The sequence below is a fragment of the Sturnus vulgaris genome, chromosome Z (genome assembly GCF_052056855.1).
Source record: "Sturnus vulgaris isolate bStuVul1 chromosome Z, bStuVul1.hap1, whole genome shotgun sequence".
In the NCBI taxonomy this organism is placed as follows: Eukaryota; Metazoa; Chordata; class Aves; order Passeriformes; family Sturnidae; genus Sturnus; species Sturnus vulgaris.
Window position 1 is genome coordinate 57,250,189 of NC_142283.1, and position 23,355 is coordinate 57,273,543.

Genomic DNA, 23,355 nt, shown 5'->3' on the forward strand with positions numbered 1-23,355 from the left:
CTTACCTATAGTTCATCTCTGTAATGTGTTCCGTTTACTCTATGAATAGATCTGCATGTACCAAGGGACTTTCCTTACTCTTTATATGTGTGGTGTTAAAGAAATATAAATTTTATCATAGATGATGTGGATTTGTCTCAGTGGACTGGTCTCTGCACAGATGCAGAAGAGTTTGAGGCAGAGTCCTGGAGTCTTGTTGTGGATCCGATGTTCTGTAGCAAGCAAGAAAAGGATGTCGTCAAGCGGCAGGATGTCATATTTGGTCAGTATTTCAAAGATGTGTGTAGGTTTGAATGCAATTTGGTGTATTGAATAGAGAGGGAACCTACGTGGTTTATGTCCAGAAGAATGAACGCTTTAACTCAAAACAACAAGAAAGTTCAAAGAACATTTCTATCACAAATTACAATGTATCCTAGAACTAAGGAAATGGATAGTAGTGGCTACCAGAGACATGCCTAACCTGTTCACAGAATGGTTGAAATTGCAAGGGGCCTCATCTGACCCCCAGCTCAAGCAATTACAACCACAGCTTGTTCAGTGGGATACAGAGAGAATTGTGTCAGAGCCAGTTAAATTAAGTTTTCCTACGGACATAATCTATTAGGTTTGAGGCTCACACAGAAAAAGGAATTATGACTATGTATTTGATAGACTAAAGTCTATCTTAGAAGATGTTAAAAATATTTAAGTGATTACTACACTATGCTCTTTTCTTTTATACTGCAGAGCTGATGCAAACAGAAGTACATCACATCCATACTCTGTTCATTATGTCTGAAATATTCAGGAGAGGGATGAAGGAAGAACTGCAGCTTGATCACAGCATGGTGGACAGAATATTCCCCTGTTTAGATGAGCTACTGGAGATGCACAGGCAATTCTTCTGCAGAATGAAGGACAGACGGCAGGAATCATGTGAGGCAGGGAGCGAGCGTAATTTTGTCATCAGCAGAATTGGAGACATCCTTGTGCAGCAGGTAGAAGCATCAGTTCTGTCAGTCCTTTAAGTGCTCAGCGTTCCAAACTGAAACAATTTTTTTACTCCCAAACTTCTGTGGGCAAGAAGACAGTTATGGTTGCCTCAAAAAGATTCAAAACCTGTCCTCCTTTGATTATTTTAGGATGAAATAGCAATGCGAAGAAATATCATTGTTGTCAGGTAACTGTGATGAACTTAGGGTGGACTTCTCCCTATGTAGTATGAGTGACAGGGGAAGTGATGAACTTTGTCATGTTTGCAGCAGAAGGCTGCTGTCATACTATGAACTGCAAAAAATGGAAGCAATGGATTCTCTTTTATATCAGCTGAGCAGAGATGTGAAGAACTGATGATGGAAAAGAAACTACCCATAAATTTCTTATAGTGATCTGGCATGTTGCATCCCAGGATACTGCTCACTAGGGAAGGCCTGTTTGCAAGGTGTTTCCTGTGGCCAAAGAACAGCTAACTGGTGGCTTGGCATTCACACCTCAGTCCTTTGTGAAAGGGAGATGTAGCTTTTCACCAAAGATCAGTCTGTTTTCACTCCACTGAAATAAAGAGCTGACCTGTTACCTTGTCTAGAAGCAATGTGGAGATGAGATAAAAGTAAATGAACCTCAGAAGGTTGTGTTTCAAAAGAAGTGGGGGAAATAATGATAAAATGTTCCAGCTGTTACTGGCAAAACTACAGTGGAGGTTGCTTGTGCTCTCTCCAGTCTGCATTCCTCTTCTTGCTCCTAAAAACAGCTAGCCTACTTTCATTCTGCAGTGACAGGCCTTGTTAGTGAAATTCAGAGAACTTGATAAACCAGTAATGTAAAAGTTCCCTATTCATACAAAATTCACTACGTAAAGGTATACAGTTTCCTGTCAGATAAAATGTTGAGCACAATTCATTTATTAATTTCTTCAGTTTTCAGAGGAAAATGCAATTAAAATGGAGAAAATATACGGAGAGTTTTGTAGCCATCAGAAAGAAGCTGTTAATCTCTTCAAAGAACTGCAACAAAACAAGAAGTTCCAGAATTTTATTAAAGTAAGTTAATATGGAATCACAAGCACTATTGACAAAATGCATGTAGGAAAAACCTACATGGCTATTACTTAGGGTTGGAATTATATTCAGTAACTCGCTTTTAATGACTAATAAAAATGGCAAAAGTTTTTCCTCATTGACTAGTGAGCTGATAAATCACAGTTTTCTTTCAAATTTTAGAATGCTTTGGCATCCACTGTGTATTACACACATGTTCCTGTTACAGTATGCCTCATCCCTCAGCACAGCAACTGTTCCTTGGGGATGGTTCAGATTTCCCAGCATTTGTTTTAAGTTATTGTAATACTTCTAGATCATATTTCTTATTAGTCAATTGGTGGTTTAATATGCATTTACTGCTTAAGGTATATATTTGTATCTTTGCAGCTGAGAAATAGTAACCTGTTGGCTCGACGCCGAGGAATCCCTGAATGCATTCTGCTCGTCACCCAGCGAATCACCAAATACCCTGTTCTGGTTGAAAGGATATTGCAATACTCAAAAGGTGAATAAAAGCTAAAGCGTTGCTTCATGTCTGAAATCCTAACACATTTCTAACGTAAGGAATTCGCACAGCTACAATATCACAATAGATTAAATTCTGCTCTGTTGAGCAGAGCAGAAATCAACTGCTCAGTGGAGATACAACCGGAGCTAGATAAATACCTGCTGTTTAGGCAAATGTCACCTAAACTGTCTCATCTATATAAGCCTTGCATGGCTGGGTTGTGAAGATTTCTGATATTCCAGCCAGGTAGGCCATAAAGTCCAGAAAAGCATACTTGTTTTAAGAAAAGACCTTGACTAAATTATGTGAACTAGCTCAGATACAAATCTGTACCTTTGGAGTTAATTATGGAGGAGTCTTTTCTAAGTAGAGCTAGGCAAACATTTTGTAAATTACTCTCTTTTTTCAGGCAAAGCTTGAATGCCCTCTGGAACTTCTTAGAATATTTTACAATTACTATTAACCTATAGATATTGCCCTCCAAATAGGCAGTAAATGAGCACTGTAGAAAGTTGCAAATACAATGCAAATCCTTTGTACTTGCCATCCTGTTTCAAGGGTTCTTTTGCTTAGCCATAAAAATAATATACTATATGATTTGCTTAGCTGCTAATTTTTTAAGTGCTTGCACCTCATAAATATGTCAGAAACTATTCAACGTGTGGTTTTAGCTAATGAATAAATCTGAGATGCAGGTAATCTTTTAATAGGTGGATCAAACAAAGGTATATACCTTTAATAATTCTAGTAAGATGGTTGTCAGGTTCAACTTAAATTAACAAATTCATTAATTTAAGCTTTGCATCATTCTGATTGTTTCCAGAAAGTAAGGTATTATATCTTCTCTTGAACATGCTGACTAGACTCATGTTGTTTATTTTTTGTTTCATACAGAAGGAACAGAAGAACATAAAGACCTGTGCAAAGCCCTTCGTCTAATTAAGGATGTAATAGCAGCAGTAGATTTGAAAGTGAATGAGTATGAGAAAAAGCAAAAGCTGTTGGAAATTCTCTGTAGGACTGAAAACAAAACATATACAAAGCTGAAAAATGGCCACATTTTTAGGAAGCAAGACTTGATGAGGAAAGAGAGAATACTTCTTCATGAAGGTTTAGTGTACTGGAAAACAGCGACTGGTCGGTTCAAAGGTATCTCATTTGAGCAGTAAAGTTCTGTAACTCTTTATTTGCAATAACATTCAAAGACTGGTTAAAGAATGAAAATATTTTCTTGTGCTATATTGCAAATGAGAAGGGCTGAGGTAATGGTATTGCAAATGTCTCACTAATTTTTGGATGATCATTTCCAGAAGTTTGCTGTGATTTGTGAATAATCTGTGTGAGAACACAAGTTCACATACAGTGACATCTGCATTTCTCCTTCCAGTCCCCTCCTTCTTGTTTTTCAATTTCATTTCATAGTATAGTGTTTTGACTTGTTCATTTTTATTGGTCACAATATTTGCCATTGAAAATAGCTCATTAACAATTCAGTGGTAATGAGACATCTGTAGTAGTCAAGAAATTCTGAAGCCACATTTGGCTGGAGCACAATATTTACATGCAAGCTCAGGTTTTGATTTTTGGTGTTAATCATATATTAAGGGTTGGGTTTTTTGTTTTTGAGCCTACTAGTATTTGCTGTGAGCTTCATAAAGCTGTCTATTGATCATTATTCTAGAAATGCTTTTACCATTGTAACACTGTGTAATAAAGCAAGGTTATGTGAGAGAGTCTTTGCCAGGTGAATGGCTTAGGGAAGCTGTACTGCCATTGGAGCAAGGATTTCTTCTTTCCCTGGGCCTGTGCTCCAGCATGGTGCACTTTCCTGAGGGATACAAAGCAGGTATATGCAAGTGCTTCATGCAGATCATGGGCTAATTCAGATATTTCCTGTTTAGTTTAATATCTATGAGATATTTCTTCATCAGGGCTTATTCCTTTATAAAGTAAGAATTTAGCACTGATTGCACTGATTTTAATTAAAAGCCATTATTTTCCTTTTCTCATTTTAAGACACCTTAGCTCTGCTTCTAACAGATGTACTACTGTTCTTACAAGAAAAGGATCAAAAATACATCTTTGCAGCTGTTGTGAGTAATTATCAGATATTTGAACACATACATTGCACATTTATTTGTATATTTCTCAAAAACTAGGTCCTTATCTAGCTCATTCCCATATAACTTTTTTCTGAAATCCTGGTATTGTGTTCAGAACTGTAATATGTCAGTATATAGAAAATTAAGTTTGTTTTCAAAAGTAAATAATTTTAAATGGAGAAGGATGAAAATAACAAAATTGTATCTTTAATGTTGTACCTTACATGACTGTGAAGGTGGGAAGTAATGTAGGCTCTTTCAATTGTCTAATATAAATTTAAATTTTTTGTTCCATAAGACAAAGAGAAGAAAAATTGTTACTGAAAATATAGTAGTAAACACACATAAAAGATATGAAAGGTCATGGAAAGAAGTTCCCAAACTATATAAATATAAACACTATATGAATATTGTGTCTCCGTATCTGAACCTCTGAGATTTTCTTTATAGCACATATCTAGTGCTTAATTTGTTTGTTAGCAGTGTAACATACTTTAAAGAATAGTTTAAAAATATGTCTGAAAAACTGTCAGTAGTCTGACTATACTAGGACTTGTGTTAGTCCAATGAATTGAAAAATCATGTTCTTCCTAGAGTGTGGTGTTTTATAAGAAAGTAATTTATTATGCATCTGCTTTGACTGTTTCCTCCAGGACCAGAAGCCTTCAGTTATCTCCCTTCAGAAGCTCATAGTAAGAGAAGTAGCCAACGAAGAAAGGGGGATGTTTCTGATCAGTGCCTCATCTGCGGGGCCTGAGATGTATGAGGTTCATACCAGCTCCAAAGAAGAACGTAACAACTGGATGAGGCATATTCAAGAAGCAGTGGAAAGGTAGGGAAAAAGGGGTTTGGTTTTCATGCTGGTAGTCCAAAGCAGATGGGAGGTTGACTGGATATTCGTGGCAGCATGTTCTTTGTTCTGCATTGCACTGAGTCTATCTGTGAGTTTGGGTTTTCCCTGAGCTCAAGGTGCCAAAACTTCTTCATCACTCTTGCCACACTTCCCATATTCTTCCTGCTTTCCCACTGAATCAGCAGACCCTTTCTGCTCCTGAGACATCCTTACCAGCCATTGTACCAGCCTTCCCTCAGCTTTGCCTTTGGCACTGTCTGCCTCCAGACTCCTCAGATGTCCATGCAACGGTTTTGAGGAAATCACAAATTATGGCTGTTATCTTGACATCAGCCCATTAAGAATGGTAGGGAAAACATTGCTTCTGATGGGGCCCAAGCTTATACTTGGGGCAGCAGACCTGTGTGTGTGCCAGCCATTCTCTCAAGCACAGTGCAGACTTACCAGAGTAAAAAGGAGTCCTTCAGTTTGCTTGATGTCCACTTACTGTTTCTTAGAGACAGACAAGTGGGTTGCTTCTGGATTGTTGCAAAAATGCTGCTGTTTTGTTCTGTTTATTGTGAATATAACATTGTATTGAAGATGAATAGATGATGTGCAGATTTTGCTTTATCCATCTTTGTCTTTTATCTTTGAAGTTGTCCGGAGGAAGAAGAACAAGTAAAAATGAGTGAATCTGATGAGGACAGACGTATTGCTGAGGCCAAGGCATACCGAATTCAGAAATTTCAAGGTGAGGTACCTTCCAGTCTGAGAGCTCTGATATCCTCAGAATTCAGGATGAATTAGTCATGCACACATACTGGCTGGTGTGTTCCAAGTGGCTCAAGAGGCAGAGTCACAGCAGAGACAGATAGGTTGGTCTGATGGTGTAATGTGAGTGCAGTGAAAGAGAAGCATATTTTTTCAAAACACTTTAATGTTTTTGCTACATTACTATAACTAACAAAGAGAATTAAAAATGCATATTTTCAAAACAAATACTGAATTTCACAGATTAGCATCAGGACCAAGTAGTTCTGAGTTTGTGAAAATACCTTGAATCTTCAAAGATATGTGGCTTTGTGCTTGTTTATGTCACTTTGTCCTTTGCAGCTATTATTTTTATCTGCAAATATAACTAATAACGATAAATTCTACTTCCTTGGTGTCCTTACATCTAAGTCCCACATTTTTATACTCCTATGAGGAGAGAAATTGCAGCAATGTCTGCCCTATTGAGAGCCACAGGGAAGGGCATCCTCTGCTAAAAGTAGGTGTTCTTTGATGTTGAGGCCCTGAATTGTTAGCACACATGAGCCAAGTGCTTTTCCAGGAGGTAGAACTGCAATATCCTTGTGAGTGCAACAGGAGTAATGAGGGCCAGAGCCGCCTCATTAGGGTAGGGCTTTGGCCTAGACTCTGCCAGGGTGTGTGTTAGCTTTCATTTGGAGACTATGGGATGAACTTGGATGAATTTGGGTCCTGGCCACTTAAAAGAAGCTTAACTTGAATTAGCACTTTCTACAGAGCATAAGGATTAAAAAGATGAATGGGGAGCACAGTTTCCCCACAGGCTAAAAAATGCTAATACAGTTTTCAATTTCACACTGTTCAATTTTGGTTGACAGAATCGCTGAGTAACCACGACCAGCAAATCTGCAGTTATTTAGAAGAAAAGTTGCGCATCTACGCAGAACTGGGAGATTTGTGTGGGTTTGATGATGTCCATATAGAACCTCACCTACTTATCAAACCGGATTCTGGAGAAACTCCACAGGCTGCTTCACTGCTGGCAGCAGCACTCCGAGAAGGTGAGTTTACATGGGAAGAGTGGATTGGTGGCTCTTCATGTGGGCAGATATTTTAAGGTAACCAAGTTTAGCCATGTTGCCTTGTGTTGCAATTCTGTCAAGCGTCAAGAAGTGGCAGTGCCAAAAAATGCCGAAGGGCATAGAAGAAAAATCTGTCACGTTTATTTTTGTCAGATACAGGAAAGGGTACCTGCCAGATTAGTGTCAGGTTGTTGGCTGTCCTTGCAGTACAGCCCCGTGAAGCACAGTAAGGGTTGCAGTATGATATTACACCAAGTCCCAGACCTTCATCTACCTTGGCTGATTTTGATGTCAGATCAGAATCCTGTATGATCACATAGAAAACAAATAAAATTTCTACCAAGAAACACCTGCCAGAATTGTTGTAGGAGTCCTGTTTTTTCTGCCAGCTATCTAACAGGGAGATGGTAGATGGCTGCACCATCTACAGTGCTGTCCTATGAAGGAAGGAAGGGAACGGTATTTGTAGATACCTTGCCTAGATGGAACTTCTACTAAACTTCTCCTAAACTCAGTGGAAAAGAGTCCTGATAAAATGGGTCCTGATTTTATCATTACTTAAATTGAGAACTAAGTGCTACTAACAGCATTTCAACCTACAAAGCTTATGTGTCCTGGTTTAGGGCAAATTTGGGAGGAAACTCCTAAAGGGGTCCCTCTAGAAGGCAGCTTCGGGCCCCTCCTCCTACTGGTTTGGGAAAAGCTTTCCTTGGAGAAAAGTGGGAAAAAAACGGTTTAAATAACAAGCAAAGTATTCAAAAGCATAAAAATATTAATAATATTGAACAGTAAAACCTCTCTCTGTTCTGAAGAGATGGCATATAAAGAAAATCCTTATTGTGGGGTGTAGCTTGGCTCGCTCAGTCTATTATCAGTGCCTCCTTTGTTTGAAAATGCCATGTCCCGGGCCCGGTGGGACACAGGTGTGAGCTCCTGGTGTTTTTCTGTGTTTTCAGTCCAGAGCAGGTTTGAACAGTTCCAAGAAAAAGAACAACCACAGTCTGGGGAACTTCTCTGCCTCAGCTAGCTAAAACACTACCTAAAAAGCAACAGAGCTCTCTCTTATGCTGTCTATCCAAGCTGCAGACAGCACAGTCTGTGAGAAGGAAAGCTAAAGCTCTTATCTCTGTTTTGAATACATCCGCCTCTTCTCCTTCTCCCCCCCTGCACTTTCAGATCTAATTTTAAGGGTGCAAAACTTATTTCTGGACTAAACAGACGAATGAGGAGACAATTCAGCATCATAAAGTCACCCCAGGACACTTGGTTTTCATCATCATTATAAAATCAAAGAGCATTTTATTGATAAAAATTTATTAAACTTGTGTAGGATACTGTAACTCGGTGATAAAACAGAAAATACTTAAAGTGGGAAGTCTATACTTATTACACACCTTATTCTGCCCACTGCTTTATTTTTCATTTTCTCTCATGCTGTTGTTGGTGTTGATGATGTCTTGGATTTCAGGACTCTACAACACTCCCTGGGAGCTTACAGTTGTTTACATTGTGGACAATTTGTGGGGATCATTTTCCAGGATGCAAATACTAAGCCACTGAGCTAATAGCAGACTCTATGGGACTAAAGCATTGCTCAGAGTAGAGAAGGACAGAATTACATAGTGCTTAAGCAAATTAGATCTACATAAATCCATGAGATGAGATGGGATAAATCCAAGGCTGCTCAGCAAGCTGGCCAATGTCACTGTGAGGCTGCTTTCTGTCAACTTTGAAAGTCACAGTGATCAGGAGAGGTTCCTGATGACTTGAAGAAAGCAAACCTCACACTCCAAGAAGGAATATATAGAGAACTAAGAAATAGTCAGTCTCACCAGCATCTTTGAGATAATCCTCCTGGAAGGCATTTCCAAGAACCCGAAAGACTGGAAGATGATTTGGAACAGCTGTCACAGATTAATTAGAGCAAGTTGTATCTGACTAACCTGACAGGTTTTATGGTAAGAGAAGAGTGCATGTTGGTTACGTTGACATCTCTCAGACCTTCAACACTGTTTGCACTGGCTGTAATGTCCTTAAATGTGAATTGATGTAAACTGTTTAATTGGCGGAAGGCAAGCTGGACTGCTGGGCTGAAGGGGTGAGTCATATGATGTCCAGCTGGTATTATTAGGGGATTCTCTTAGGCGTGTTTACTGAGACCAGTAGTGTTCAACATATTTATTAATGCAGTTAGTGTCAGGATTGAGTACACTCTTAGCAAGCTCATGATTGTCATCGAATGAGGTGGAGCATTCAGTGAGGTGGAGAGACCTCTACAGATTTGGAAAATGGACTAAGAGACCTAGACATTTAACAAAAACATATGCAAAGTCCTGCATCTCAGGTGATGCAATTCTGTGTGTTGGTACAGGCTGGACACTGATTAGGTAGAAAATACCTTTGCAGAAGTTGACCTGGGAGTCCTACTCTTCAGCAGGTTGACCATGAAGCAGCAGTTGCCCTTGTGGCAAAGATGGACAACTGCTTCCTGGGCTTCCCGGGCTGCTGCAGTAGGAGGAGAGTTGCCAGCAAATTGTGGGAGGTGATTGTTCCTCTGCTTAACCCTGGTGAGTCCTACCTGGACTGCCATGATAAATGCCGTGCTTCCCCTGGGCAAGAGAGACATTGACAAAGTGGAGCAAATCCAGTGAAAGGCGCCAGGATGACTAGAGGGCTGGAGGATATGACATCTGAAGAGAAGCTGAGGTAGCTGGCTTGGTGGAATCTCATTATTGTCCACAATAGCTTCATGGGAGGATATAGAGAGGACAGATTTTTTGTACAGGCACATGACAATAAAAGAAAACAGGTACAAGAGACAATAGTCCTGTGGTGAAATACAGGCAATTCCAGTCAACTGAAATGAAAAATTAAATGCCATGAGAGTGTTAAAAAACTGGAACAGGTTGCTCAGGGAGACTTTGACATTTCCATCTTTGGAGATGTTAAAGGCTTTGTGTGCAAAGCTCTGAGCAGCACAATTTGACCTTGGTCAAGACTGACCAGGTCTGAGGGAAGTGTAGGACTAGGTGACCTTTGAAAGTCCTTCACAAGCTAAATTATTCCATGGTCAATCAATTCTATGTCACTGATTCATGCACTAGGGAACTATTTAAGGGGCCTCTGTAATTCTGCATGTTTTCCTCTTTAGTTGAAAGTCTCCATGTCGCTGTAACAACATCACAAGTGAGTGAAACAGACAGATCACCAGAGGAAAGTACTGAGGAATTAAGCGTGAAGCATGGATTCACTGCTAATGAAATAGTGGAATCTGTTCCGGGTGGTGAGTAAAATTTGATGCTTTTACATCTTCAGAGTGCTAAAATAATTGGTACTGGATTGGTTTTTTGGAAAGCCTCCATGGTCTAGGACAGAATCAATAGAAAATAATGTAATGAAAGTTATCTTTGGGCTCAGGTAATGTAAATCGTTATATAACTTGAAAGTACACTTTCTTGTCATTGTTGTTCAGCTGTGCATCAAGTCTATATTGCAATACAGGCCATTTCCCTTTTTGTCAGGAGGCTTGAAAACAGGGATTGATATTCCAATAATTTCAGCTGCAAAAGGTAGCATTAATGTCTCACTACAAAATTGCAAATAAAGTTATGTAAAAACATTGCTGCAGAATATTTTTAGTGTTTTGGTTACACTTATCTCCATCCTTTCATGCCTGAAATAGTGCTAATTTGTAAGGTAGAAGAACTGGATAGTGCCATGTGTCCTGGCTTGCAAATTTGTTTTTCCCCAGCTTAGGATCCATCATGTAACTACAGAATATAAAAAATCACTTTCATCTTGAGTAGCTGGAAGAAAGCGTGCTCTTTGTTTTTCTAGTCAGGATATGCTTTGATACGTTTATTTTGCATTTTCTTGGGGCTTTATTTTTTAGATGCAGAAAGAAAAGAAATTGAAGAATCACCAGAAACTGATCTCAGTGTTGAAAAGGAAATGGCAGGTGCCAATCTTGAGGATAAGGTATGGTAACAAGTTTTTCTTCCTGCATTGCACACAGCAGTCTGGGCACTGTGCATGTACATGCTATTCAAATCTTTATGGAGAATTTCACTCAGATCCAGGTAATTCAGTTTAATAGAGGTCACTGCAATTAATAATAAAATTTTAAAAAGCAGTCATAAACAATCCAAGCACAGAATGATTTTTCTGCAAGGCTTAAGATCAGTGAGTTGTAATTACAGGCAGTGTTTTCAAACCACTTATATGGGCCGCTTATGAGCGTGGGTCTCTGCTGTCATCATTCAATAGATGCCTATCCATGGAGCTGACTGTAGTATTCCCTCTACTCCCTCCTCCTGTTCACACGATGATGAAAGTCTCCTGCAGTGACAGAGTCCTCAGGAAATGCAAGGAAGACTTGTGCATTGGAAGAACTTCATCCTGAGAAAAAGCACATAAAATAGGATGGATGTTTTCACACCAGCTTGCTTCAGAATTTTGAATCAAAGCAAAATGGAGCAATTAGAGAATAGAAGAGAAAGTGCTTATTTTGCAAAGTCCTATGGCTGATAAGCAAATCTGGGGAGAAAAGCAGAACCAAAGATCAGTTCTGGACAAAACTAAGAATGACAAATTTTGTGTAGTAACAGAGTGTTGGAGTAGCAATATGAATTACTGTGTGGAAATAAAGTGAATCGTAATAGTGCGGTTCTTAGGTGGAGAATAAGAGTCACAAGAGGAATAAAGGGGAGGGAGAAGAATATAAGATACAGAACTTGAAATGGAAAGAAAACTTTTGTTGGAAGTTTAGCATTAACATACTGTCTTTGCATCAAGTCTGAAAGAGGGCTTGTGTGCCTGAAACCTTTTGTTCTCTTGTTTTCTATATTTGGAATACTCTTGCTAATACACTAATCTCTCTATAACCTCACCTTATGCTTAGCTCTAGATCATCTTATTTATCCGACTGTTGATAAAAAGGAGAAGGAGGAAGAATGTGAGTAGAAAAAATTGTTTGAAAACAAAAGTCCAAGTGAGAGAGCAGAGAAGCTAGGTGAAGAAGAATAGAACCTAGAGAGGGTAGAGGAGCTCAGATTTAGGCCATTAAAAATTGCAGTAGCTCCACATAAAAACTTTGCTGTTGGGGTTACAGAGAAGGTACAGCTGGGCTTTTCTCAGAGGTGCACAGCAAAAGGATGAGTATCCAAGATTATAAGTTGCAGCAAGGGAAATCCTGAGTGTATACAAGGAAAAAAATTCAGTGCAAGGATGATCAAGGAGCAATGTTTGTCCAAAGAGGTTGTGGGGGTCTCTACCCTTGGAGGTTTCCTGGATTTGACTGGATTTGACTGGAGAAGGCCTTTGGCAACCTCCTCTAACTTTGAAGCTATGCCTACTCATAAAACTGGAGGGATCTCTGGTCCTCAGCAACTCTTCCACCTTATTATTTATAGCCTATTATTTGGGCAAGGCATATAGTGCATTTTCTGATACCGTGTCAGAATCAGACTTACCAGGAGGTGGCAGAGTGCGCAAAGAAAAGAGGCAAGGCAAGGACTTTCCAGGGAGTCTCAGGGTTGAGGGATGCTAGCTTTAGACTCAGCTCGACTAGCTTGGGAAAACAGGAGCTGGACCGGGGGACAAGGGCTCCCAGCTTGGAGGTGAGATACTGACTAGATACTGGAAGGAAGAGCACTGTCCGTGCAACTGAGGAGTCCCCTGTGGGCAGCTGTGAGAGGTGATCCCATCTTGTCTCTGCTGTTCCTGCCTTGTAAGTGTATCTCTGCGGGCGTTGTCCTGAGCACAGTGCAGCCTGCCCTGGAATCTCAATGTCCTCATCTCTCTGAACCAAGGTGATCAGGAACAGTGACAGAGAGGTGGTGGTGGCCTTCAGCACAGTTAAACACCTGAAATTACTGCTTCACTCCTAGCTGGACTTGCAGGGCATGTGCCAGCTCAGCTAAACCCGCCTCAGCCTCATGTCCTAGTGCTCAAGTGGTGCTGCAGTGAGGGGACCAGGGGCACTGGGACTGGCCACTTGCAACTCCTTGGTCAAGCCAATGCCAGATAAACCTTTCCCCTGTGCAAATCCTTTTTCAAATGTAAAAGAGCTTAAAAACGTGAAAGAAGCCCTGCTCTTGTTCAGTGTGCAGGCTCTGCTTTGTACACTCTTCCTCGCTCTTCCAGCATTACCTTCTTTCTCTCCCTCTTGACCCTGTGCTGCCTCCTTACCTGCTGCTCGCCATCCAGCTAAGGAAAAGCAGAGCTATCTTGAGTCCATCCTTCTGCTGCAGAGACATCCGTGCAAAATCCACTGCTTTTACAGCAGAGCTGAGCTTTTCTATGGCTTGTGGATGCAGTGAGGAGGAGGAGGTGAAGATGTGGAGGAGGAATGGGAGGAAATACTGAAAAGAGATAATGAGAGAAAGAGTAGTGGAGGAAATGATGCAGCTGGTACTCCCTTTGCCCCATGGGTGTCTATGTTGGGTTGTGCTTAGGGGGCTGGTCTTTCTCATTTTAAATGCATCTAAATGTAGCAGATGCTTTGCTCTCTGTGGTGGAAAATGAGACTCATAGAGAACTTAAGGGAATCAGAGAGAAAACAAATATTCCCCAAACTCTCCTTTGCTCCTTTGGAAAAAAAAGAGAAAAATCATACAGGAAGTCCTTTCAGCATAGTCTCAGAAGGGATGTGTTTGAAACAGTCCCCACCATTTTATCTTATCTTTCTCAGAGGAGCTGTTCTTCATGCTGAAGGGATTAAGGGTAGCTTCACCCCGTAAATTTAGAGACCTTCTTAGGAAAAGGGAGGAAGATGGAAAGTGTGAAGTGGCTATGCCTTGCTGTAGACGACAGTAGTGACCATGTTGGTGCCTTTTGCAGAATATACTGGGCACAGCGTCTCACAGGGTATTAAAGCATTTTTTGTGATCCACTAACATGACTTCTTGCTAGTTTCTTAGAACATTATTATCTCATGCTGTTTCATCCTACTGTAAGTAGTCTAAACCCACTGTACTGTATATACAGAAGTCCGGTTACTGTGTTTCAAAACTGTCAAGTAATCAAAGAATGAATTGAAATGTCTTTTCTATGTAGCATTACTCACAAGAGATTAAAATTGTGGATGAAATAGTTTTATTTGTACAGTTGTGCTGAGAATCTCTAGTAATTTCCATGGAAACTCCATTATTGATGAATTATTAGTCTTCATGTATTGTTGCTTCTGTCTTTTTTAATATACCCATATAAAGATTGACTTAGTACACATTTCCTAGCCATATGTCCCCACTAGTTTAAAACAAATTACCTAGATGATACAATTTTAAAATTTAAAACAACTTTTAAAAGCTACATCTGTTTATTTTAGGGAGCAAGTATGAATTTTTCAGGATCTACAGGGACAGAGGTGAGTTAATTTAAAACTCAGACAGAACGTAGTAACTATTTAGTTAACAGTGGTCAAACCTTTGAAAATCCTTATCTTTTTTTTTTCTAGATTGTACAAGCAATCCAGAACTTAACCCGTCTCTTATACAGCATGCAGGTGACTACTCCACTACTAACTTCATAGAGTCATTATAATTGTCCTAATAATTTTCTTTTAAAGATTTGTTTTCATTTTGCCCTACTTTTAGATATTACATTAATTTACACTGATCTCTACTGACTGTTGCATAAGTCGTCAAAGAATATGGTTTTATTTTACATCAGTGATAGGTTTCTTTTAAGAATTGAATAGTACTAACTTGCCTGGGCAAGTCCCTCCTCCAAAAGAGGATGTCTATACAGTCCAAAAACCTAGCAGGAAAGTGAAATGAAGTCATTCCACATACAGATTTCTAAAATTATAGTTCAAAAAATTGGAAAAAAAATGTATTTTGATTAAACTGTTCTCCTGACTAGTAGTAAGAAATAACTTTGCCAGGTAGCTCAGATAGCAAACTCAGCCCATTTTAGATGTTTAAATCTCACTTACTTTGTATATTCTGTAGGGCCTTAGTATGTAGTATTTGCCTATTTTATGCTAAGTTTGAATATTTTAACTTACTTCTTCTTATTTAGCTGCAGTTTTATAATTCTATTTTTAAATGTTCGTTTGAGTATACTTAATTTTTAGACCCTATTGACCTTAGCATATTTCATAATAATCCTGGACACCTTGGGGTTAGAAGTTAAGTGTATTGAAGCAATGCAAAAGCAAAATAAAAATCCTGTAATTCAGGGAGGGACAGTAAAGTAAGGTTTAAGATCATGCCTTTAATTGCTCAGACCATGAATGAGCAGTCAGGTGGTGAGAAACAAGCAGAGGATCTTGTCCTGTTCACAAATCACTGGAACTGACCCAATACTGGAGGAGGAGCCAAGGAAAGTGTAGATAGCACACTGCATGAAGTTAAAAACTTTCTAGAATGGACAGCAAAGGGTAGTGGGGCTACTTAAATTCTCTGGGAATGTTAGCTGAAGTAGATTCCCATGTCAGCTCTTGAACATAGGGCAGTGCAGTAAGTGCCTCAGCAGATCTAGGGTTTTCTTGCTTTTCTTTCTTTTTAATGCCAGCTATTTGTTTTTGCATTATTGGAGGATGTCACAACCTTTAATGCAAACAATGTCACAACATTCTTGTGAAGGGTGGGATATAGAGCTCTTGGCTGTAAAACAGGAACTTCAAACCTGAAACCACTACTATACTGCAGGTTTCTGCTTGCACTGAGGCCTCTGTCAGGTGTGTGTAGCGGTACAGTCCTGGTGACATGGCTGTGTTGGCAGGTGCCTGTAGGACTGATGTTGGACTGTGATATTGCATGTTAGAAAGGAGAGCCTTAAAGTCAGAGTGAGCTCTGCTGGAAACAATACAGTTTTATGTATATAAGTCACAGCTGTGTTAGGAATACTTGGGTGAGTATAGCATTCCCAAAGCCTTATTGCCCTCTTCAACCATGAAATATCGTTTTTCCTGTGTATCTTTACATCCTCTGACAGAACACGACCCCAGCTGTAATTGGAGTGCATATGCACAGCTGTAACATAAACATGTACAATAATACTAAGTGTAAACTAGAAGCTTTTTTAATAGTGCTCAAAAGAGTTGAGTTTTATTTTAGAAATAACTCTGTGTAAAGGCATTATCACAGAATTTTCTCCATTTGCTTGAATAATAACATCCAAAAAAAGTTGAAGCATATATTTTATATATATATATATAAATATATATATTTATATTTTTATATAATGATTCTATGTAAAAACGCAGACATGGATTAATTCTGATATTTAAACATTTGTGTCTGATTTTGTTGTGGTGTCTAGGCAGCACTGGCTATCCAGGACAGCCACAAAGAGCTCCATAGGTTACTACTGCAAGAGAATGAGAAGACCAGTCGGAGCCATGGTCCTCGGCTAAACCTCGTTTTGGAACAAGAGAAATATCGGAATCTGGAAAAACAAAGGGTGGAACTGGGTGACATAGACAAACTGAAGCAGCAGTTTCAGCAAGAGCAGCAGCGGTGGCTGCGGGAATGTGAGCAGCAGCAGCGGGAGCAGGAGGCGAGGGAGAGCCGGCTGGGGCAGCGGGAACGGGAGTGCGAGTGCCAGGAGGAGCTGCTGGAGCAGAGCCGGCAGGGACTGGCGCTGCAGCTGCAGGAGTACCAGCAGAGTCTGGAGCGGCTCCAGGAGGGCCAGAAAATGGTGGAGAGAGAAAGAGACAATGTGAAAATGCAGAAGAAACTTGTGTGGCACTGGAAGCATGGTCAGCAAAACAGCCTGTTTTCACGCACAGGGGACTATGAGGTTTGTGCTTCCCCAGTGTAATTATACCCCTGACTGCATTCCTAGAGACCTGCCTTGACGAATAGGCCAGAATGTCTGGGTTTTGTTGGTTCTTAATGTAATGAGTGGCAAGCTGAGATTCAGGCATATCCAAACATTTTCTTTGAAGCTCATGAAGTTTAAGCAGGGAAAGTGCCAAGTCCTGCCTCTGGGAAGGAGCAACCCCATGCATGGGTAGATGTTGGGAATCACCAGCTGAAAATCAGCTTGACTCTACAGCTACCTGAGAGGAGATTGTAGCAAGATGGGAGTCAGCCTCTTTTCCGAGGCAACTAGTAAAAGGACAAGTGGAAATGGCCTCAAACTGTGACTGGGAAGGCTTGGTATGGATGTTGGGAAGAATTTCTTTCCTGAAAGGGTGGTCAGGCATCGAAACAGGCTGCCTAGGGAGGTGGTGGAGTCACCATCCCTGGAAGTGTTCAGAAAGCGACTGGACATGGTAGATAGTGGTACAATTTAGTTCATGTGATGGTGGTGTGTTGGGTCAAAGGCTGGACTCAATGATCTTGGAGATCTTTTCCAGCCTTTATGATTCTATGATTCTATGAAAAGGACATGGGAGTCCTGGTGTAGAACATGAGCAAACAACGTGCCCTTCTGTGAAGGTAACATGTAGTCTCCAGGGGTGCACTGGGCAAAGTATTGCTAGTAGATCAAATGAAGGGATCCTTCCTCTCTGCTCTGGACACACCTGGAGGCTGCCTGTCCCATTACAAGAAAGGCACAGAGCTGTGGGGAGGAGAGGAGGTAGAAACAGAAATGGTTCTTATTAATGAGAGTTCCTTTTAATGTATAAAAATACCTAAATAGAGGTCCTAAAGGTGATGGAGCCAGGTTCTTTCCAGTGGCACCCAAGGATAGAACCAGAGGCAATGGATGCAAACAGAAACACAGAAGATTTGTTTTGAAATGTCAGAAAACGCTTTTTTCTTGTGAGGGTGATGGAGCCCTGGCACAGGTTGCCCAGGGAAGTTGTGGAGTCTCCATCATTGGAGATATTCAAAAGCCACCTGGACATGGTCCTTGGCAACTGTATCTATGTGGCCCTGCTTCAGCAAGGGGGTTTAGATCAGATGTCTTCTAGAGGTCTTTTACAACTTCAAGCATTCTGTGATTTTAAGCTGGATACCCTAGAAAACCCAAACTTGGGCAGATATTTATTAAACTGAGAAGACAGAAATTAGATATATGAGAATCTGTGTTTTATTCTGCTTTACTACTCTGTTTGTAAGATACATTGTGTCTCTGCATCTTGTAGGAAAATTAAATTATTGTAATGCTTAAGCATGTAAAGCACTTAATGAAGTTTTTGGTTGCTGTTTTTGTCCTAGACCACTATTTCCAGGGAGGAAAAGGTGAACCTCCAGGAGTAACAAACACCAGGCTTTTGTGAACCCCATATATCAGGCCCTGCTCTGCCCCATTCTCTGAAACAACCAGCCCCTAGGGGAAGAGTTTGGTGTGTGCTCCATCCCTGACAGTGTACATACTTGGAGATGCTTATTATTTGGAGGTGCAACTTAAAGTAGCCCTGAAGCTGCTTAAGTGTTTAATACTAAAAATGATTAAGTTTTTGTTGAAGATGAAGGATGCAGTCTGGCTCTGAACTCAGCTGTCTGGGTGCTCACCTGCCAGCTAGATCTTCATCTCTAATACCTGTTTGGTGGGTGTGGTCTTGATTTCCGTAACTGTTCTCTAACGCACCTGAAAATCAAAACATTTTGCCTGGCTTTTCCACATAGGGAAAGCTCACTGACCCAAACAGCTTTTTTTTCCCCTCAGGTTCTCGTTTTCACAAGAAAATCTGTAGAGCCTTTCTTCAAGCTATCACCTCTATAGTTTTTCAGGTGGCAACTCACCCATAACAGGCAGAGACCATTTGGCATCTAAGATTGTGCCTGCTTGAGGGGGTAAAGGATTGGCCTCTGACCTTCCCCTTTTCATCTGGCTTGTGTGAACACCGTGTGAACATGACTTACCCATATATGCTTGCTAGCCCAAACAGCAGACACTTTTTACTAGCATAACATGTGCTGCAGTTTGGACTTGTTTGGCAGTGCTTTAGAAGTGAATAATAAAACTGAAGTTGTCCTTCAGCTTTGATGGATGTGACTTCTGAAATCCTTCAAGGAGGGGAAGTTGAAGGATAATAGTCTGAGATACAGATACAGGGGTATCAGGATTGCATAGAGAGGCAAAATAATTAAATGCTGAGTGTCAGAGAGTAGTAGTTTTTGTAATCTAGTATTTCATTTGTAAGGCTACTTGTTTGGTTTTTTTTCAAGTAGACTACATGGCTTTTAATCCATCCAGACCTTAAGACTGTCTTTCTCTCGTGTTTCCACTACCATACTCCTTGCAGCAGAGGAACAGGTTGAGTGATTTTCAGTCAGCTGGTATTCCAAGCCCAGTGTTTATGTATTTGTATTACATTCAACCTAGATTTGTGTGTCCAAACAATGCAGTAACTCACTGTAATACTCCCGCCTTTTGTGTGTGTGTGTGTGTGTGTGTGTGTGTGTGTGTGTGTGATTGGCCTTAATAAACACCTGCAGACAAAGAATCTGCAGGAGTTGCATTTTCCACCCTTGGGAGCCATGGCTTGCTTGCTAAAGCTGTTTGCCACCTCCAGTTTGACTGCTGCAACCCTGTTCTCTGTGATTGCCTGTCTATGTGAGGTACAGTGTTGTTTTTGGATTGCAGAGTACACAGATTTATATAGGAGAAATGGTACCTTGTTGAGCCATGAGGCAAAATATTAACTCTCTGGAGGTAGTCAGTAGAGCTCAATGCATCCCAGTTAGTGGTCCTTCTTTATCCATTACTTTGCAGTTATTACTTCTTTCGAGGTGAGCTAAGACCAGATCTGCTAGGTTATTGCTGTTTATTCCTGAATGCATATCAAATTTAATGTGTTTAGAGGTTAACTTCTGGCAGATTAGATGACTATTTGCTATAAATCCGCATTCTGTCTGGCAGTTAATTTTCTGCATCCTGTTATGAGGATTCTTCAGCATAATGCTCGTAGTAATACACTTTGGTTTTGCATAGTGAGAATCTGGGAGTTGGACTCCATGATTCTTATGAGTCCCGACTTGACATACTCTGTGATTCTCTGGTTCTGTTACTTTACAAAGGTGAAAATACAATTCTATGTTTTGTTTTTAGTTGTTTTTTTTTCCCCTTCTGCAGATTATGGGACATAATCAATTGGACTGCTTACATGGTGAAAATGAATTCTACTTCAATGAAGCTGTAGTGTATGTGTCTCTAAGCAGAATTAACAGATCAGATTCTTCTCTCGTTTATGAGGATGGTGTGTATGGGATGAATATTACAGGTTCTGATGTAGCAGGGACTAGTGAAAATCAGGTGGACCTCAAAATGAACACTTCTTTTCAGCCAGCATTAACTAGCACACTGTGGAAATCCATTAGTCCTTACCAGCAGATGTCTTTTTCCTGCAAAAGCAACAAGGATTCATTTGATAATGGTAATTAATGTTTTATTTAATTAAGAGGTAGTACAGGCAGTTTTCCCCCTCTCTGGCTGAACAGTCCAAAACCCCACAAAACTCTTTTTTTTGTCTGCATAGTAGTACTCAGAATGTGTTTTTCTATTAGTCTTTTCCCAATGATTTTTGACCTTGTTTTTTGTGAGCAGCAATCACTCTTTTTAAGTTCGTTTTATTGATTGATTGAGAACGTATGTGCATTTGTGGTTAGAATAGCTTTTGATTTAATGTCTTAGAATGATAATCAGTGTTTAAACACCCATTTCTTTCTCCATTGAGGAATGAAAATACCTTGAAAGATCTGTGGATAGACAATTGTATCACTGCTAAGGAAAAAGAAAGTTTGAAATAGGTTACATTACCAGCTCTTACTGCTCTTACCTTTCTTTATTCTTGCATTTTACTGGTACCCCCAGAGATATATAGGCTGCATGGCAGTTACTGATGGTGACTACAAAAATAAGTGGTATGAGTGCCTATCTGAGCACTGCATGCACTGAAAATTCCCCGAAGGTCTTAAAAACTTATGAGAAACTCTGAACTCTCTGGGGTTTATATCTCATTTTGCACAGTATTAGTTTTGATCTAACTTCTTGCATTAGTGTGAGTTGTAGAGCAGGATGTAAAAACACAGCAGCTAAAAGTCTTGGTGGCCAACAGTGCACTTTTGGTGTCACAGATTAAATAATCTGGTGGGGTTTACAGTTGTAATTTCAGGAGACATGGCATGTCAACACTGCAGAAGTGCTTGAGCTCCCATTTTGCTGTAGTTGGCAGTGGAGAATAACTTCTGTTCTCACACCAGCTTCAAGCAGGTCAGGTCACAGCAAAGACCAGTGGGCGGCAGAATTAGGAATTGAAAACATACACAGGTACAATAGTTAATTGTCTTACATGTGTGATTAAGGAATCAGTATAGCCTTTCTAGCCTTTGGTGTGTGGATTACCAAAATAGCATGTTATCAAAGGTAGGGCAGGCTGGTCACATCACCACAATCATCAAACCAAGATGATTACTAAAATAGATTAATATTTCTAAAAATGCCTAAATCAGTAGCCTGGTGAAACTTGTTCTAGTTTGACTGCAGTTGTCATTTTAGTTATAGGTTAACTAAGCTAGTGCAAAAGGAACACATGTGGATTTAAACCTCTCAAAAGCGGCTTAGCTTGCCCTGGCAAACATGTAGATAGAAGCTCACCAGGATACTTTCTTTTGAGCTCACATGAGAGCACCTTTTTAAATTAAACTGGCTTGTACCAGTTTAATTGCACTGATTCTAAGATAAGCTGGTAGAGCTTCTGTGTCTCAAGACACAATGGACCAGCTTTGTGTTCAGCTGTTGTCAATGCATACTGTGTAGACATCCTTATTTTGCCCTGGTAACAGGGCATCAGGGCAGTCCCAGCACTCTTGGGGACAAGCTCTGGCTACAGAGCCTGCCCAAGAGGCCAGTGTAAATGTCTCTGACCAAGCTGTGTAGGCAAAATGTGCGATTACTGCCTGGGTGGTGCCACAAGACACCTTATGCAAAGGAGGGAAGCAAATCTTTGCAGCATTCTGATGGTTCAGATGATGCTGTGAAGCCTACCACTGCATTGCTGGAGCAGGGCAGGGCTGGAAGCCTCCCCCCAGAGAGATGTGACATCACACTCCATAGTTGCATTTGTGATTCAGAAGGTGACAAGGATTTATGCTCTGATCATGCAGTCCATGAGTGCATAATCCAGACTTGCTTCTGTCTTGCATCTGTCACTGTACAGGGAGGGACTGGGGAATGAGAAGAGTGCTGAACTTCCCCAAGGGACTCTGCATATGGAAATTATGCAAATCTCTTGTTCCTAAGCAAGGCCAATCAAATCGAACAATACAAACATTTCATACTAGGAAACTGATTTCCTTTTTCTTGAGTATTTTTGGTCATGTTTTCTTCGCTACAGAGTTTTGCAGAGTTTCAGAACATCTCCAACTTTGTACCTCCACTTTCTGACACCTCTGCAGGTTGTAGTCAGTTCCAGTTACCTTGAAGGAAAACTTAAATGCAATAAGGGAAAGAACTTAAAAGTTAGTTGAAATCTTCAGTAATTTCATGTGGATGAATATTTCATGGCATTTTGGTGCATTTTCCAGCTAGCTTTTTGTATAAAGTCTCATAATAATCTTTCAAATAACACCCTTAAATAATTAGTCAACACAGAACTAAGAAACAAATACTGAGTATGGTTTACAGCTTATAGCCATGTACCACATACATACATGGCCAGACCTAATATATAGTTTAAAGTTTTGTGTGTATACAAAAGGAATTTCTTGGGCTTGATTAGCTTTCCCAGAATTATTAAGCATTTTGTAAGAAGTCTGCCCTGTAAAAAAAAACCCTTAAATTATTTGAACAGTAGCACCACCTAAACTAGTTTCCAAGGAGTTAACCACACTGTATTCTACCATATAGTAAGTTCTGTTCAATTAAGCTTCATAAATATACAGAAATGGAAAGGGCTACATTACTCCAGTGCATAATTTTCCATTCATATTTCCTAAGGTAAGACATAGGTCTCTTCACATAGCTAACATCATGATCATATATCATTGTTTTATGTGTATGGGAGGGAACTTTAGTAAAGACCTTCAGGCAAGTTCCCACAAAGCTGAAACTGGCATAAGGAACCTCACTAGAAAAGGTGTGTCAGTCAACAGGAGGAAAATATGATTGAAAGAAAAATGTGTTAATGCTTTACAGTAATGGTGATGAAATTATC

The 23,355-nt window shown here is 40.1% G+C and overlaps 1 protein-coding gene across 12 annotated transcripts in view; it reads left to right on the forward strand.

Annotated features, from left to right (window-relative positions):
* The window catches only part of ARHGEF28 (Rho guanine nucleotide exchange factor 28), a 118,926-nt gene that overhangs the window by 80,839 nt on the left and 14,732 nt on the right, over positions 1-23,355 (forward strand). For 9 of the 12 annotated variants that reach the window (XM_088157415.1, XM_088157413.1, XM_088157414.1 and 6 more), the window contains 14 exons: positions 122-262; positions 730-980; positions 1,899-2,021; positions 2,409-2,526; positions 3,424-3,678; positions 4,546-4,622; positions 5,285-5,463; positions 6,123-6,217; positions 7,095-7,277; positions 10,450-10,581; positions 11,191-11,276; positions 14,626-14,664; positions 14,755-14,802; positions 16,566-17,045. In XM_088157415.1, the coding sequence (XP_088013541.1) occupies positions 122-262; positions 730-980; positions 1,899-2,021; positions 2,409-2,526; positions 3,424-3,678; positions 4,546-4,622; positions 5,285-5,463; positions 6,123-6,217; positions 7,095-7,277; positions 10,450-10,581; positions 11,191-11,276; positions 14,626-14,664; positions 14,755-14,802; positions 16,566-17,045 (2,207 nt within the window). The remainder of the gene's footprint in view (positions 1-121; positions 263-729; positions 981-1,898; positions 2,022-2,408; positions 2,527-3,423; positions 3,679-4,545; positions 4,623-5,284; positions 5,464-6,122; positions 6,218-7,094; positions 7,278-10,449; positions 10,582-11,190; positions 11,277-14,625; positions 14,665-14,754; positions 14,803-16,565; positions 17,046-23,355) is intronic. The other 3 variants (XM_088157417.1, XM_088157418.1, XM_088157420.1) reach the window with 3 other exon arrangements.